This window comes from Peromyscus californicus, unplaced genomic scaffold (assembly GCF_007827085.1).
Source record: "Peromyscus californicus insignis strain IS unplaced genomic scaffold, ASM782708v3 Scaffold_11__1_contigs__length_118956290, whole genome shotgun sequence".
NCBI classification, from domain to species: domain Eukaryota; kingdom Metazoa; phylum Chordata; class Mammalia; order Rodentia; family Cricetidae; genus Peromyscus; species Peromyscus californicus.
Genome location: NW_026294402.1, coordinates 90859517 through 90876062, shown reverse-complemented (window position 1 = coordinate 90876062; position 16546 = coordinate 90859517). Strand labels below are relative to the sequence as shown.

General features: G+C 38.6%; 1 protein-coding gene across 4 annotated transcripts in view; it reads left to right on the top strand.

Moving 5' to 3' along the window:
* Rasa2 (RAS p21 protein activator 2) overlaps nt 1–16546 on the top strand; it is a 119850-nt gene that overhangs the window by 28975 nt on the left and 74329 nt on the right. For all 4 annotated transcript variants that reach the window (XM_052717502.1, XM_052717482.1, XM_052717511.1 and 1 more), the window contains exons 3-4: nt 1367–1470; nt 10224–10318. In XM_052717502.1, the coding sequence (XP_052573462.1) occupies nt 1367–1470; nt 10224–10318 (199 nt within the window). The remainder of the gene's footprint in view (nt 1–1366; nt 1471–10223; nt 10319–16546) is intronic.

Genomic DNA, 16546 nt, shown 5'->3' with positions numbered 1-16546 from the left:
CCAGTGGGGCCTCCCAGGCCCTTCTCCAACAGTGATGAGTCAGTTGATAAAGTGCTTCCTTGAAAGCATTGAGAACTTCATTTTAGATACTTAGCAACCCATGTAAAAAGCCAAACACTAGTGGTGTAATCCCAAGACTGAGGATGTGGAGACAAGAGGATCCCTGGGACTTGCTGGCCAGTCAGAATAGCCAAATCAGTGAGCTGCAGGTTCAGCTAGAAACCCTGTGTCAAAAATAAGGTAGAGACAGATGGAGGAAGATGTTCAATTTCAACTTCTGAACTCTATACTGATGCACACATTCACACATATGCACACACAAATCACTGAGTCTGGGGAGATAGCTCCGTCAGTAAAGTGTTTGTCATGTAAGCATGAAGACCTGAGTTGGGATCCTCAACACCTGTGTAAAAAGCTGTTTGCCATGGCAGAAAAATGAGCCGGGCCTGTGGGAACAAGAAAATCCAGACTCGGGGAAAGACCCTGTCTCAAAAAATAAGGTGGAGACAGATTGAAGAAGACACTCAACATTGATAGACTCACACCTGCACACATATGTGCACACATACACACACATAGGAAGAATTCTTATCACTGGACTAAGAATATAGCTCAGTGGTAGAGTACTTGCCTAGCATATACAAGGCCCCAAGTCTAGGCCCTGGACTCCCTCAACCCCGTAAAACTAGTTGTTTGTGTAAGGTACTATTGGGAGCATAAGGGAACTTTCTAAGGTGGTAACAGTGTTCTATATTTTGATTGGTGTGGAAGCTACACAGGTTTGTAAATTTATCAAAGGCCACCAACCTCCATAGATCAGATTTGATAATATATAGTTTATAAATAATTTGGGAAAGATAATGAAAATATTTAATATTCAATATTTATAATACATTTGAAAATATTTTATATAGCATTATCCATTTTAGGTGTTAAGTATTATTGTGATCAATACAACTTTATGTAGTTATATATTTCTAAGATAATAATGTGAATGGCTTTGTTCTTGACTCTCATTTAGGTCTACTTTAGGTGAGCATGACCTAGGCAGTTACTAGATCTTCTGTCCACAAGACTTTCTGAAAAACTGTGTGTTTAGAATTCTTTTAACACCTGAGGTCTTTTTAGTTCAGCTTAATTTGTTTAGGATCTCAATACTAAAACAATATTGAGAATAATTTTGGGGTTTTTGAAGTTCTTTTCTAAAGAATTTTAGTTTATAATTTCATTGGTGTTTATTGAAAGTGACATTTGAATGTGATTTTATTTAACAGGACCATTTTAATAGTGGTAGTAATGAATTATTTAATAGTAATAATAAATTAATATATTATTTGGCATAATGAGCTTTCTCTTTTCTCTCTAGACCATATTTCAGTGAAGAATTTTACTTTGAAATTCCAAGAACTTTCCAGTATTTGTCGTTTTATGTTTATGATAAGAATGTCTTACAAAGAGATCTTCGTATAGGTAGGTACAATTCATAACTTTTTTTTTTTTTTTTTTTTTTTTGAGACAGGGTGTTTCTCTGTGTAGCTCTGGCTGTCCTGGAACTCACTTTGTAGACCAGGCTGTCCTTGAATTCGCAGAGCTCCACCTGCCTCTGCCTCCTGAGTGCTGGGATTATCAAGATAAAATATTTGTAAAATGTGGGTGCTTAGAATCAAACCCAAGTCCTCTGAAAAATAAATCATTGCTCTTGAATGCTGAACCATTTCTTCAGCTCCCTGCCCTCCTTTATCCCCCGTGAAGATTATGTCACTATATTTCCCAGACTGGTCTTGAACTGGTGGATCTTGAACTAAGGATCATCCTATCCCAGTCTCCTTAGTAGATGGCATTACAGCATGCCCCATCAGCCCTGATCTATCACGTTTGTATTGTAGATGTCTATAGACTTGTATTCTATCTCATCACTATATCAGAAGTTTTCCTGTGTCCAGCCTGGCTCTGAGCAGTCCAGACAAATCTCTCTCACCCTTTTCCTGCAGCCGCTTATAAAATAATCATTCAGAGGCTTAATATTAGTTGTAAATTATATAGCCTATGGCTCAGGCTTCTTACTAGCTAGCTCTTATAACTAAACTTAGCCCATTTCTATTAATCTATATGTCACTGCGTGTTCTGTGGCGTTACCTGTATGCTATTACATGCTGCTCCCCAGACAGTGGGATGGCGTCTCCTCCACCTCTGCCTTTCTTCTTCCTGACTCTTTCCTGGATTTCCTGCCTGCCTCTAAGCTGCCTTGCCATAGGCAAACAGCTTTATTTATCAACCAATCAGAGTAACACATATTCACAGCATACAGAAAGACATCCCATAGCACTTCCCCTTTTCTTTCTAATCAAAAAGGAAGGTTCTAATTTTAACATAGTAATGTTACATGTAATAGAACAGTTATCAAGCAGGAATTACAATTACAATATCTAAAAGACAGGGAATTCAAGCAGAGAGACGAAAAAAGGAGAGGCACAGGCAGAGAGTTGCCAGCCTGCCGCCCAGGGAACAACATGCCAGCAGACTGGTAAGCCACAGAACACGTGGCAAAACATAGACTAATAGAAATGGATTAAGTGAAGATATAAGAGCTAGCTAGCAAGAAGCCTGCCATATGCCATGCAATTGGTAATTAATAAAAGCCTCTGAGTAATTGTTTTATAAGCGGCTGTGGGACTGCAAGCCGGGTGGGACTGGAGAAAAACTTTTCAACTACACATCACCATGACAAGTTCCTGACAGAAGAGACTTGAAGGAGGAAGGAGAGACTGTGGCTTAAAGTTTTACGGGATTTGTCACGAAGAGACAGGCACAGCAGTGGGGTGGCTCAGGCTTGGTCACTGGGAGCATAAAGTGGCAGGTTCATCCTGGCAGTTGACCAGGGAGCAGGGAGCATGGGACAAGAACTAGGGCTCAAATGCCTGCTCTAGATACTTGTCTTTGTCAGTTAGGTACCCCAGACAGCACTAGCTGAGGGCCAGGTGTTTAAAATACGTGAGCTGTGGGGAAGGATTTCAGAGTTGAACCATAAAATATGCTAGCTTTTGTCACTTCCGCTGCTGAATACTTGTTCTTTCAAATTCTTTTCTGCCTCAGAGCTTATTGAAAGTCAACAAAGAGACATTTTCATGGTAGTGCGTTTTCTTTTATTTTCTTCTGTTTGTTTTTATGAGAGAGAGAAAGCCAGCCATGCACATGCATGCATGCACCAGTGGTTTGCATGTCTAGGTCAGAGGACAACTTGTAGGCATCTGTCTTAGTCAGTGACTAAGCTCATATGTTGCTATGAAGAGATGCCATAACCATTGGAAAACATTTAGTTGGGGCTGGCTTCCAGTTCAGAGGTTTAGTCCATTATCAGCATGGCGGGAAACATGGCAGATTCAGGCAGACATGGTGCTGAATATGGAGGTGAAGAGAGTGACACTGGACCTGGTGTGAGCATTTGAAACCTCAAAGCCTACTCCCAGTGACACAGTTCCTCCAATAGGCAACTCCTACACGGCCACTGTGTGAGCCTGTGAAAGAAAGCCATTTTCATTCAAACCACAAAAGCAAATGCTGTCTCCTTCTGCCGTGTAGGTCCTGGGGATTATGATCAACACCATCTCAATGGCCACAGAGTTGTTTTCTTATATCTGCTTCTTAACTTTCATGCACTCTTTCTTCTTCCTAGAAGCCTCTTATTTATAGATCCCCTCTTAGGCTGCATCCTCAGTTAAATTAAACATTTGCCAGATACTTACATGGAGCATACAAAAGGTGGAGTTCCGAAGATAATAGAAGACACGTTGCTTCCATTTTATCTGAGAGGCAGCCTTGTTCTCTAATATTCAGCTTAAGTATGCTTTACTGGAAATACTAGGACTAGAAGTGTTTGAGACTTTGGAGTTTTGACATACTTTTGTAGATTTTTTTCCAATTGCTCATCCATAGTAGAAAAAAATCCCAAATCTAATTTTTTTTTAAATGTTGCATTGATGTTCAGAATGTCTTAGATTTCAGAGCCTTTTAGGTTTCAGCTTTTTTGGATTAGGGATGGTCAACCTATAGTATAATAGAGTTTGTTCTGGAGATGTGAACAATATACTTAGAAATCACAGAAGAGAAAAGAACTAGTTTTGTTTAATGCAAACCACAGCATGCACATGCCAAAACACACGTGTGCATGCATGTGTGTGCACAGTGCCCCCTCTCCAATATATATATATAAAAAAAAAAAAAAAACAGTTAACAAAGACTCTGAACAAGGTAGGAAAAGGAAGCGCAGTAGCAGGTCATAGTACCTGACAGGTGAAGAGGAGGAGGGATGAGTGCTGTGTCTGGGATGTTAGTTCTGTGTTGGTGTTGATGTTAATGGGATGTTGTTAGGAGAAGAATGATAAGAAAGCACAGCTAGGAATATACATTGGAGTCAAGCTGTGATACAAAGCATTTCAGCTTTCAAAAACTCTGAAATTTAAACTTTATTCTGTAGATAATGATTTTGAACCTTTTAAGAATATAGTGGTTCTGTACAGTTGTATGAATGAATCCTCGTATTTTTATGTACTCTTGTTTGTTGATTTTGTAGTTTGGAAATCATAGACAATAGGTAGTTAGGGTTTAGAATAGGGTGAGACTGGGGCACGGAGACAGTGAAGATGCTGTTATGTGAGGTGAATGGGGCATTGGCATCAGAAATGCTAAGAGGGAGTGCTTTAGAGGGTTCAGATAGGACTTAGGGACCAAAGGGTGAAAAGGATGTGAGGGGAGGTGGTATTTCTGTGGTGGTTATTAACTGAGTAGGAAACAGTGGAGGAACGTTCAAGTTTGAGGGACATGTTGAAAGGGGAGAAGGGACTTTGGTTTCAAACAAATTAAACTTGTATTACCTGAGAATTTAGGAGCTGCTCTAGATTGAGCAAAAGTACCTGGGAGCAAATGAGGAGGGTTTCAGGTATCAAGAGTCCCCAGTGAACACTGATAAGACATTTTCAGAAGGTAGGAAGAAGGATAGGAGAGATTAATACCTATCACATACTGCAAGATCTTTCAATGTCAGAGAGGTAGAGTAAGGCTTTGAAAGAAGCTGTTGGTTATTAGCAGCATTCTGAGAGTAACTGATAATTAACTGCATGTTGCTAAGATGCTCTGTGTTTTCATTTCCCTTTACATATCCTATAGTCTTCATTTAGTGTTTCTTGACAAGGCCTTTAATATTTATTTCAGTAAATAATAATGATTTACCAAAGTTGCCTTTGCTATTTGCTTATTTTTAAAGTAAAATTCACCAGGCGTGGATGTTCACACTTGTATACCAAGAGATTGAGGCAGGAGGATTGCTGTGAGTTTGAGGCTATCTTGGGTTACAGAGTCAGACTTCCATCTAGAAAACCAAACAAATACTTCTTTAAAAAGGCACTGGTGGCTCATGTCTTTAAACCCCATTACTTGGGAGACAGAGGCAGGCAGATCTGAGTTCAAGGACAGCCTGGTCTGCAGAGCAAATTCCAGGACAGCCAAGGCTACACAGAAACCCTGTCCCAAAAAACAAAATACAAAACAAAAATGGGGGGGAGGGAGCGTGCATAAGAAGAAGATAATTTGCTTCTCAAATGTTGTACTTGTGGGGCTGGATTGTCTTTTGGGAAGACACCCGTATCAGGTGTATTTCCTTTGATCTGAAAGATTTAGTAGAAAAGATGAATTTCTATGCAGCTTTTAAGCACATATTTGGTTAAATAGGCTTAAGTTGAGGCAACATGGAACTTGAATCACTGTTTGTAACAGTACCAGTGTGATTTATAGAATGAGGGCATGAATTGCTCAAAGCAATAAAGTTCCAAATAAAAACTTTCAACTCTCCCTTTTAAAGTCGAGTGCTTACTGTGCGTGTGTGTGTGTGTGTGTGTGTGTGTGTGTGTGTGTGTGTGTGTACACATCTGCATAAATATTTACAAAGTCTGCTTAAAGCTTTAAAATTATGGAAATGGTAGACTAGAGTGTAGATGTAACCAACCTTCTTATTAAATAAGAAACACAGAACCAATGCAAAGAAGAAAGCCAAGAGGTCAGAGCTAAGAGCTAAAACCTTATCCTTCCTCCTGCAGTGGTCTTACCTCTCCGAACCAGAGCTACCCCTGTGTTAAAGTCTTTATATAGAGTTCCTGTCCTGCCTTCTCATTGGTTGTAAACCCAACCACATGACCGCCTCCTCACGGCCTGTCTGTATAGGCCTCCAGGTTTTCCATGATTGGTATTGAGATTAAAGGCATGTGTATCCAATAATGGCTGTATCCCTGAACACACAGAGACTTACCCAGCTCTGCCTACCAAGTGCTGGGATTACAAGCGTACGCCACCACTGCCCTGCTTTCCTATGGCTTGCTAATAGCTCTGACCCCCGGTCAACTTTATTTATTAACATACAAATAACATTTTAATCCAAATAAATTATCACCATACTAGAGGTTCTGTAGAGGTTCTTTTTCTGTACAATAAGTTTCTTTCTTTCATGCTCATTCTTACTCATATTCATTCATTATATATCTATATCTATATCTATAGATATAGATATAGATATATATAGTCTCCCTTCCCCTCCCCCTGCTGACTTGAGATCACAGTTGTTTTGCTTTAGCTTCGTAAGTGCCAAGTTTATAAGCATGTGCCCACCACATCTGGCTTAGGAAACTCTCTAAAAATTACATCCTAGGACTGGGACTGAAGCTCAGTAGCAGAGTGCTTTTGTAGTGTGCCTAGGATCCTAATAACAAGACAAGCTAAAAAAGTAATTCTGTATAAATTGAAGATGTTAAAAGTTGTATGCTAGATATTCTCTGTGCTTTTTCCTGGGGAGAAGATAGCAACGATATTCCCTTACAAAAATCTGTAAAAGATAAGAACTTCAGCTGTAGGGCGTATGTGTACGTGTGTGTATGTGCATATATATACATACATATGTATGTATAAATGTATTTTTAAGTACCAAGCTATTATTCATTCCCTTAAAATTTGCTTCTGATACAGAATCAGTGATAATTGGTATTATGATAGTTATGATTATCCTACATTCATACCATATTAAATTGAATGCTTCATTATTTTGTATCCTGAGCCATTTCAGATAAATTGATTTCCTAAAAATTTTGTATAATCCATAGATGAAACATTTCAAGAAGTTTATATAATTTGACCCTCGTCTAAATTCCTTTAGTAGTATAAGAATATTTGCTTCTTTTAGTTAATGCCCATATTCTGTACTTAGATATCAGTGTACACCTTCAGTACCAGAATAATTTCAGTTTTACCTTCATTTTTCATCTTTAAAATTCACAAAAAAAACCCTGAAGTACATTTTCCTAGTGTCACTTTGTACAATTCTATCTTTATATTAGATTTCACTGAATATTTAAAAGAAAAGATTCATGGGTTTAGAGTTTTATGTATTTTCAACTTTCTGTGTTAGTAAATTAATGAATTTTCAGTAGGTCTCCTTTGAGTAGTAGTATTACAATAGTTGCCATTCTAATAAAAATCTAATTGTATATTTTATCTTTAAATTATATATGTCTGTAATTCGAGTTCTAAGTTATAAATAGACAAGCTTATAAAACTAATATGTTAAATAACTTAAGTAACAACTTTATTAAGGTGTAAGTCACATACCATAAAATTTCTTGTTTTGAAGTGTGTATTGTAGGGGGCTGGAGAGATGGATCAGCATTTAAGATCACTGGCTACTCTTCAGAGGACCCGGGTTCAATTACCAGCACCTACCTACATGGCAGCTCAGAACTGTAACTCTAGTTGCAGGGGATTCAACACCCTCACATAGACATACGTGCAGGCAAAACACAAATGCACACAAAATAAAAATTAATGATTCTTTTAAAAGGTGTGTATTGTATTTAATTTATTTTTTAATGGCCCAGAGGGAAAAATCATTTTATACACACACACACACACACACACACACACACACACACACACACACACATAAAATTTTCTGATACATATATCAGAAAGAGAGCAAAACATGATAAAAATGTACTAATGTAGTAAGATTTTGGAAATTCTGGGTGAAGAAAATGGAAGTTTTGTGTACACTGTTCTTGGTAGCTTTTTTTCCAAATTTTAAAATCATTCTTTTTTTCCTTTTTTTTTTTTTTCCTTGAGGCAAAGTCTCCCTCTGTATCTGCCCTGGAACTTACTATGTATACCAGGCTGGCCTTTAACTCACAGAAATCCATCTGCCTCTGCCTCCTAAGTGCTGGGATTATCAAGATAAAATATTTGTAAAATGAGAAAAGCATACAGTTTTTTTTTATATATCGTGCAGTAGTATAATCACCATCTACTTCCAGAAAAAAAACCTCAAACATAAGTTTTTCTGTGTTTATTTTTCTATCTTCCTTTTCACTTGATATCCCCAAGTTGATGTTTCTTCTTATAAAAGTTTATCATTTTCTTAGTGTTTTCATCTGTTGAACTAAAAGTAAGGTATGTTATAAGCCAAAGGACATAACATACACAGTTCAGGTACTTCAAAGGAAAGTAGTTTTTTTTTTTTTTTTTTTTTTTTTTTTAGGTACATTGGTGCTTTGTGTGTGTGTGTGTCTGTGTGAGGTGAGTGTGTTGGATCCCCTAGAACTGGAGTTGCATGCAGGTGGCTGTGAGCTGCCGTGTTGGGTGCTGGGATTGGGGGTCCTTTGGAAGGGTAACCAGTGCTCTTATTTAACCCCAAGTCAGCTCTCCAGCTCCAAGTAGTCACTTTTTAAAAACAGAAAAAGGTGAATTCCTTTAAACTATAGCGTATCTCCTTTGTTGGAGTTTTGTGCAGTCTTTGAATTGCTAGTCATGTGCAAAACTATGTCTAATTCTTAAAACTTGAATTGGGGGAGGAAATGCTTTGCCCCAACATGGCAGATACTTTATCTGAAGAGCATTTGTTTCTTTCATACTGCTTTGTTCATTGTACACTCTCTTTCCTGGTAGGTAGAAGCACTTCGGAAAGCTGCCTTGATTTTTTTTTTTTTTAACGTATGAATTGAAGTAGTATAGTCAGTTTAATAATGTTTTGATAAAGCGAAATTTTAATAATTTTTTAGATACTTTTTATTAGTAGGTGATGCTATTTGTCCTTTCACTTAATTACAACATATAACCTCGTGTTAAATGCAGACATAGCCGGGCGGTGGTGGCGCACGCCTTTAATCCCAGCACTCGGGAGGCAGAGCCAGTCGGATCTCTGTGAGTTCGAGGCCAGCCTGGGCTACAGAGTGAGTTCCAGGAGAGGCGCAAAGCTAGACAGAGAAACCCTGTCTCGAAAAACCAAAAAAAAAAAAAAAAAAAAAATGCAGATATAACTGCTCAAAATTAGCCAACACATTCACTTTATTTACAGTGTTATAGAACCTGGAAAGTTATATTGCACTGCCATTTATATATTTTTTTACCCTGAATGTACTAGTAAAATATTAATCTGAGTGCTAAAATACAGTTACATTAAAGTCCAGCTGAGTTCTTAATTTCTTTCTTCCTTTTTTTTTCCTGGTATTTTGAGACAGGGTTTCTCTATATAATAAATAGTCCTGGCTGTTCTGAACTCTCTTTGTAGACCAGGCTGGCATCAGATTTACAGAGATGCACCTGCCTCTACCTCCCAAGTGCTGGGATTATGGCTGAGTTTTTCTAATCCCCTGATTCAGAATGACCCACAAAAGGATCCGCCAATGGACCAACAGAAATAAGACATTTCTCCTTTAGGGTAGAGGAGAAAAAATTTATAGAAACAGGTTTTTAAATTCTGTACTCCCAGCCGGGCGACAGTGACACACGCCTTTAATCCCAGCATTTAGGAAGCAGAAGCAGGTGGATCTCTGAGAGTTCAAGACCAGTCTGGTCTACAAAGGGAGTTTGAGGACCACCAGGACTGTTATACAGAGAAACTCTATCTCAAAAAACAAAACAAAACAACAACAACAAAAAAATCTGTAATTCCAGCACTCGGAAGGTTTAAGCAGGAGGATTACCCTGAGTTCAAGTCTATCTTGAGCTATATAACAAGTATCAGGACAGCTGGGGCTACATAGCAGCATCCTATTTCAAAGAAAGGGGTGATGGTGGATTTTTATATCAACAGATTCAAGTCTAAAGTGTTTTCCACAAAGTATATAACACTGCTTATGAGTCACAAGATTGTATAAAATAGGTTTTCTCATCATCTTATTTATTTTCTGTAGGAAAAGTAGCCATCAAAAAAGAAGATTTGTGTAATCACAGTGGTAAAGAAACTTGGTTTTCACTGCAGCCTATTGACTCGAATTCAGAAGTTCAGGTAAGTTAAGTACTACAAGAGATTGTTTTTTTCAGAGCTGAGGACCAAACCCAGGGCTTTGTGCTTGCTAGGTAAGCACTCTACCACTGAGCTAAATCCCCAACCCCAAGAGATTGTGACATACAGAAAATTGAGTGAAAACTAATTATACTAGTTTATACTGCTAGAACTTATTATACCTTATTTTAAGTTCTAATGCCACACATTATAGACCTTCAAGTAATAGAGAGCTGGAAGGAAGTAGCTTTTCCATGCAGATATAAAAATAAGGTGTGAATGGTGAGATAGCTCACTGAGTAAAGATGCTTGCTGCTAAGCCTAATGACCTGAGTTCAATCCCCAGAGCCCCTGTAAAGGTAAACAGAGAGAACCATCTCTTACCTCTGACCTCAATACACATTCATGGCACCTACACACATACACATACATGTACATACATGTATTCATAGAGGACTAACCACAAAATAAAATCTAACAGACATATTTAAAGAAGGTATTCATGAGCAAAGAACAATATATACATATATAGAAATGCCACAGTGACATCCGTTAATAAATGCAATTGATGTGCATTGATTAAAAAAAAAGTATGTGGCTGTATATACCTATGAGTTTAAGAGTTTTGTTTGTTTGTTTTTGAGACAGAGTCTCTCCATGTAGCCCTGGCTATCCTGTAGCACACTATGTAGACCAGGCTGACCTGGAACTCATAAAGGTCCACCTGCCTTTGCCTTCCAGTACTGAGATTAAAGGTGTGTGCTACCACATTCAGCAAGAGGACATTTCCTTTATTTCTGAGTCCCAGTCACAAATTACTGCTTTTTTTTTAAAGAGGAAAACATTTTAAAGGAAAAGATGTTTTATTAACTCTAACCTTTAGGGGAATACATGGACGTTTGGTTCTCATTAGGATGCTTTTATTCCATTTCTAATAAACTAGACTTGGGAAAAATGTTACTTTTTTTTTGGGACAGGGTTTCTCTGAGAGCTTTGCACCTTTCCTGGAACTCACTTTGGAGACCAGGCTGGCCTCAAACTCACAGAGATCTGCCTGCCTCTGCCTCCCGAGTGCTGGGATTAAAGGCGTGAGCCACCACCGCCCGGCCAAAATGTTACTTATTTAAACCATGCCTGGGTCTGCAGTGTGCAGCCTTCATTCCCACCTCCCTGCCCTGTTCACCTCTTTGAAAGGGTATCACTATGCTTGTTAGTTTCTTTTTTCTTGCCAAAATAAAAGGCCTCATATAGATTCTGTATGTGAACAGAAATGTATGTTTAGCCAAGTAGTTGAAGTTTCTAGAAAGCTTGAATTTCTATGACTTAGAAATTATTTCTAAGAGAATCTTTTTTTTTTGTAACCCTATTTATTAAATACAGTAATGATTTTGAAATCATTTCTAAGAGCATAACTGCAGTCAGGATTCTTCTTCTCTTAAGGAGGCGATAATTCACCACTAGGACTCAAACAGGTGTTTAAGACAGGGGGAAGAAACATACCCACAGATACTTTTGCAAATAAAGTGTGTCTCCATTTTCTCATAACCTTTCATGCAATCTCTGTGATTAAATTCTCAAAAAAATAAGTATTGTGTGCTAAAATCCCTTAAGTACAAAAGATAGCCAAGACTTTTTGTTTAATCTATTCCACCCCATTTTAATATTCTTTTCATTTGGCCATAAGTATTTAGATCCCAGGGGTACAGCATTGTTAATGACCCAGGTGAGAAGCAATGTGAGGAAGTAGAATGGGCTGGAATTAGAAGTCAGAAAACTTTTATTTGGTGTCTTTAGATGGTCATTTTAATGATCTTGAATTTCTGTAAAATGAGAATAAAACTCACCATATTTGGCTCATATGGCATGAGAAGATACTTTAAAATTATTAATTTTGAGCTGTGTTGTGGTTCAGTTTGGTAGAGTGTTTGACTAGCATGCACAAAGCCCTGGATGTGATCCCCAGTATCACAGAAACTGAACATTGGTGTAAACCTGTAATCCCAGAACCCAGGAAGTGAAGGCAGGATTTTAAGGCCAGCCAGGCCGCATAAAGTCTTGTTTTTAAAATAAACAAATAACCTGTTAATTTCTATACAAATGTAATTTTTTTTTAACACCTATCAGTCTGGTGGTATCCTAGTTAGGGTTTCTATTGCTGTGATGAAACACTGTGACCAAAAAAAGCAAGTTGGGGAGGAAAGAGTTTATTTGGCTTACACTTCCATATTGCTGTTTATAGTAGTTTGAATGAAAATGGCCTCATAGGCTCATAGGAAGTGGCACTATTAGGAAGTGTGGCCTTGCTGGAGGAAGTGGGTTGTTCGGAGTGGGCTTTGAGGTCTCTGATGCTTAAGGTAGGCCCAGTGTGGCATTCTCTTGCTGCTGCCTGCAGATCAAGATGTAGAACTCTCAGCTCCTCCATCATCATGTCTGCCTACATGCTGCCATGCTTCTTGTCATTACGATAACGGACTAAGCCTCTGAATTATAAGCCAGCCCCAATTAAATGTTTTTCTTTATTATGGTTGCCATGGTCATGGTATCTCTTCACAGCAGTAAAACCCAAACTAAGACACTATTCATCATCAAAAGAAGTCAGGGCAAGAACTCAAACAGGACAGGAGCCTCAAGGCAAAGAGCCGATGCAGAGGCCGTGGAGGGGTGCTGCTTACTGTCTTGCTCCTCGTGGCTTGCTCAGCCTGCTTTCTTATAGAACCCAGGACCACCTGTACAGGGATAGCACCACCCACAATGGGCTGAGCCCTCCCCCATCAATCACTAATTAAGAAAATGCTCTACAACTGGATCTTATGGGGTCATTTTCTCAATTGAAATTCCCTCCTTTCAAATAATTCTAGCTTGTGTCAAGTTTACATACAACTAGCCCGCATAGGTACCTTTCTTATGTAGCCTTACAAAATTACCAACTTACTTTTTCTTTTTTGACACATGGTTTAATACATTTTCCATACACAATCCCCATAAGATTTTGCGCATGGTGTTAGCCTTTTTGGAGATGGTGTTCACTGTGTGCCTGAGATTGGCGTCTGCACACCTTAGAAACGTCCCTAGTGTTGGGGTTATAGGCACGCATCCCTGCACCCATCTAATCTTTCTAATAGTTTGAACAAAAGGAAAGATAAGAAAAGGCTTTGAGATTTTGATCTGAAATGGATTAAAAGATTCATTACAATGTATTTGCTAAGTGCATTCTTAACAAATAAAGTTAATGACCAGCATAACTTTTCTGAAGGATTTAAGAGTTTAGTTCTGAAAACATAGGGCTCTATAGAGTATTCTTTATGTAGTACTTGGAGATGGCACTAGAAACTCATACTGTGGTGCAGGCTTTTGACAGTATATGTATAAAACTGTCACCTCTGAAACAGGAAAATACTTGAAGTTGCATTTGTGTTTTATATATATAGTATCAGCATTTAAAATTTTAGTACTGTTTCATTTCATGACCATTAGTCATTAACCTTTCCAGAGCTTTCTCTTAAATGGTAATTAGCAAGATTTACCCGATATTTAAAATATATTTTAAAGGAAGAATGCTGTAGGAGGTGGGAGGGATGGATAATACTTTTCAAGATAATATGAGGTCTTTGGGAATATTATTATTTAGCCACAAACCAATCTGAGGATACCACATTAACCTTGTTAGTATAAAAGATAGGAAAACAGCCCATAATTAATAAAGAGCCTAATATGTTAATGTTTGTTTGCCCTGTATGTTTTATAACTTTAAAAAAAATGACAATATAGAAAGTGATGAGAGTGAATTTAGCCAGGACTCAATCTAATGATTATTTTTAGTAATTATAAAAGTATGTACCAGGTACAACAGTTAGCACTTAATGTATATTATATCATATAAGCACCAAGAGGTAGATAGTAGCAACCTCATTTTACAGATTATTTTAATAGGATTAAAAGATGCACTGACTTCTCCAGTTACAGTAACTGTGACTCCATTGGAGATCTGTATGACTCTTAATCACAGCATTGTACTGTCTTTCAGGAATGGGGGTGCATTAGAAAGTTCCTAGGGGACTTTTTGAAGTGAATTGCAGGAACTTCCCTGTGAGTGGTAGTCATCAGGCATTTGCTCAAAAGCTGCATGTTAATTGGCTGTTAGGTTCTAACAATAGCAGACAAGATAAAAATTCATGTAAGTTAAAAGTGAACTTTGGCCGGGTGGTGGTGGCCTATGCCTTTAATCCCAGCACTCGGGAGGCAGAGGCAGGCGGATCTCTGTGAGTTCGAGGCCAGCCTGGTCTCCAAAGCGAGTTCCAGGAAAGGCGCAAAACTACACAGAGAAACCCTGTCTTGAAAAACCAAAAAAAAAAAAAAAAGGGTGATCTTTGAAGTGACTATAAATTCTCATGAAATGGTTGACTGCCACAGAGAGAGGTTTTTTTTTTTTTTTGTGATTTTTTTTTTTTGTTTTTTGTTTTTTTGTTTTTTTTTTTTTTTTGGTTTTTCGAGACAGGGTTTCTCTGTGTAGCTTTGCGCCTTTCCTGGAACTCACTTGGTAGCCCAGGCTGGCCTCGAACTCACAGAGATCCGCCTGCCTCTGCCTCTTGAGTGCTGGGATTAAAGGCGTGCGCCACCACCGCCCGGCCTCACAGAGAGAGTTTTTATTTGGGGCTCTGATGAGTGAGCACTGTGTGTCCTGTGCTCCTTAGCAGTAGGCCCCAACCCTGCAACAGAGCATACTGGAAGGCAGGTGGGACTGAGATCCGCTGATTGATTTCTTTCTTTTCATGTTTCTGTTCTTTTACCTTCCATTTTGCAGTAAATAGTTAATGTTTTCTTCTTTTACTCTCATTTTAACAACTTTATACTTGTAGAATAAAGAGAAAAAAATATTTGGGGGGGTGTTATCAGGGAATTGTGTGTGATAGGTGTATGTGTGTGCAGGTGCTCATGTACATGTGAGCTTGTGCATTTAGAGGCCAGAGAATAACCTAGGGTGTCATTCCTTAAGATACTCCCTCTTGCTTTTTGAGATGGGGTCTCTCATTGGGACCTGGAGTTCACTAATTTGCTAGGCTTGCTGGTCAGTGAGTCCCAGGGATCTGCCTGACTGCCTCTCTGGCATTGGGATTACAAGTACACAATATCATGTCCATCTTTTTAAAAAGTTATTTCTTTAATTTTTTGAGATAATATAATTACATTGTTTCCTCTTTTCTCCCTCCAAGCCCTCCCATATATCCCCCCTTGTTCTTTTTCAAATTCATGTCTTCTTTTTTCATTAATTGTTGTTACATGCATGTGTACGTATATATATGTTTATGTATGTGTATATATTTATATATTTTTTTAAGTTCATACTACAGGCTGCTCAATCTGTATAATGTTGCCTGTATGTATGTTTTTGGGGCCTGCCATTTGGTATCAGATAACCAGCTGGTGTGCTCTTCACTGGGGAGGACTATTTCTCCTGTCAGCACTCCTTAGGTGGCTGTAGTTCTTTGTTTGGGGTTGGCACCTCCTAGGGTACCCTCACCCCAAGCCCCATTGGCTTTCTGTTGGTGAAACTTTATGGGTGTACTTTTTTTTTTGAGACAGGGTTTTTCTGTGTAGTTTTGGTGTCTGTCCTGGATCTCGCTCTGTAGACCAGGCTGGCCTTGAACTCACAGAGATCTGCCTGCCTCTGCCTCCTGAGAGCTGGGATTAAAGGCGTGCGCCACCTCCGCCTGGCTATGGGTGTACTTTCTAGCATTACTAGGAGACAAACTCCCTGATCCTCTGGCTCTCACAATCTTTCCACCCCCCTCTTTCACAATGACTAGGCCTTAGGTAAAGGAATTGTGTTGTAGATGTGTCTGTTGGGACTGGGCTCTACAGCTCTGCATTTTGTTGGTTATGGTTTTCTGTAATGGTCTCGATCTGTTGTAAAGAGAAGTTTCTTTGATATTTCAGATGAGGACTTCACTTATCTGTGGGTATCAGGGCAAATATTTAGAATGTAGTTAGACACTCGTCTCTTTACACACCCATTTTTCTGGGTAGGTGGTAGGGATTAAATGCCATCCTCATGCATATGTGGCAGATGCTCTGCCAGCCACGCTACCTCCTCTGCCACATTTGAAGATTCTTAAAGATAAGATTTCACCCATTCTTTTTGTATGTCTAATGAGAATACATATCTCTTCCTTTGTTTCTTTCTGTGAATTTACTCTTTTGTTGACTAAAAAAATGCAATATTCATCTTTAAGT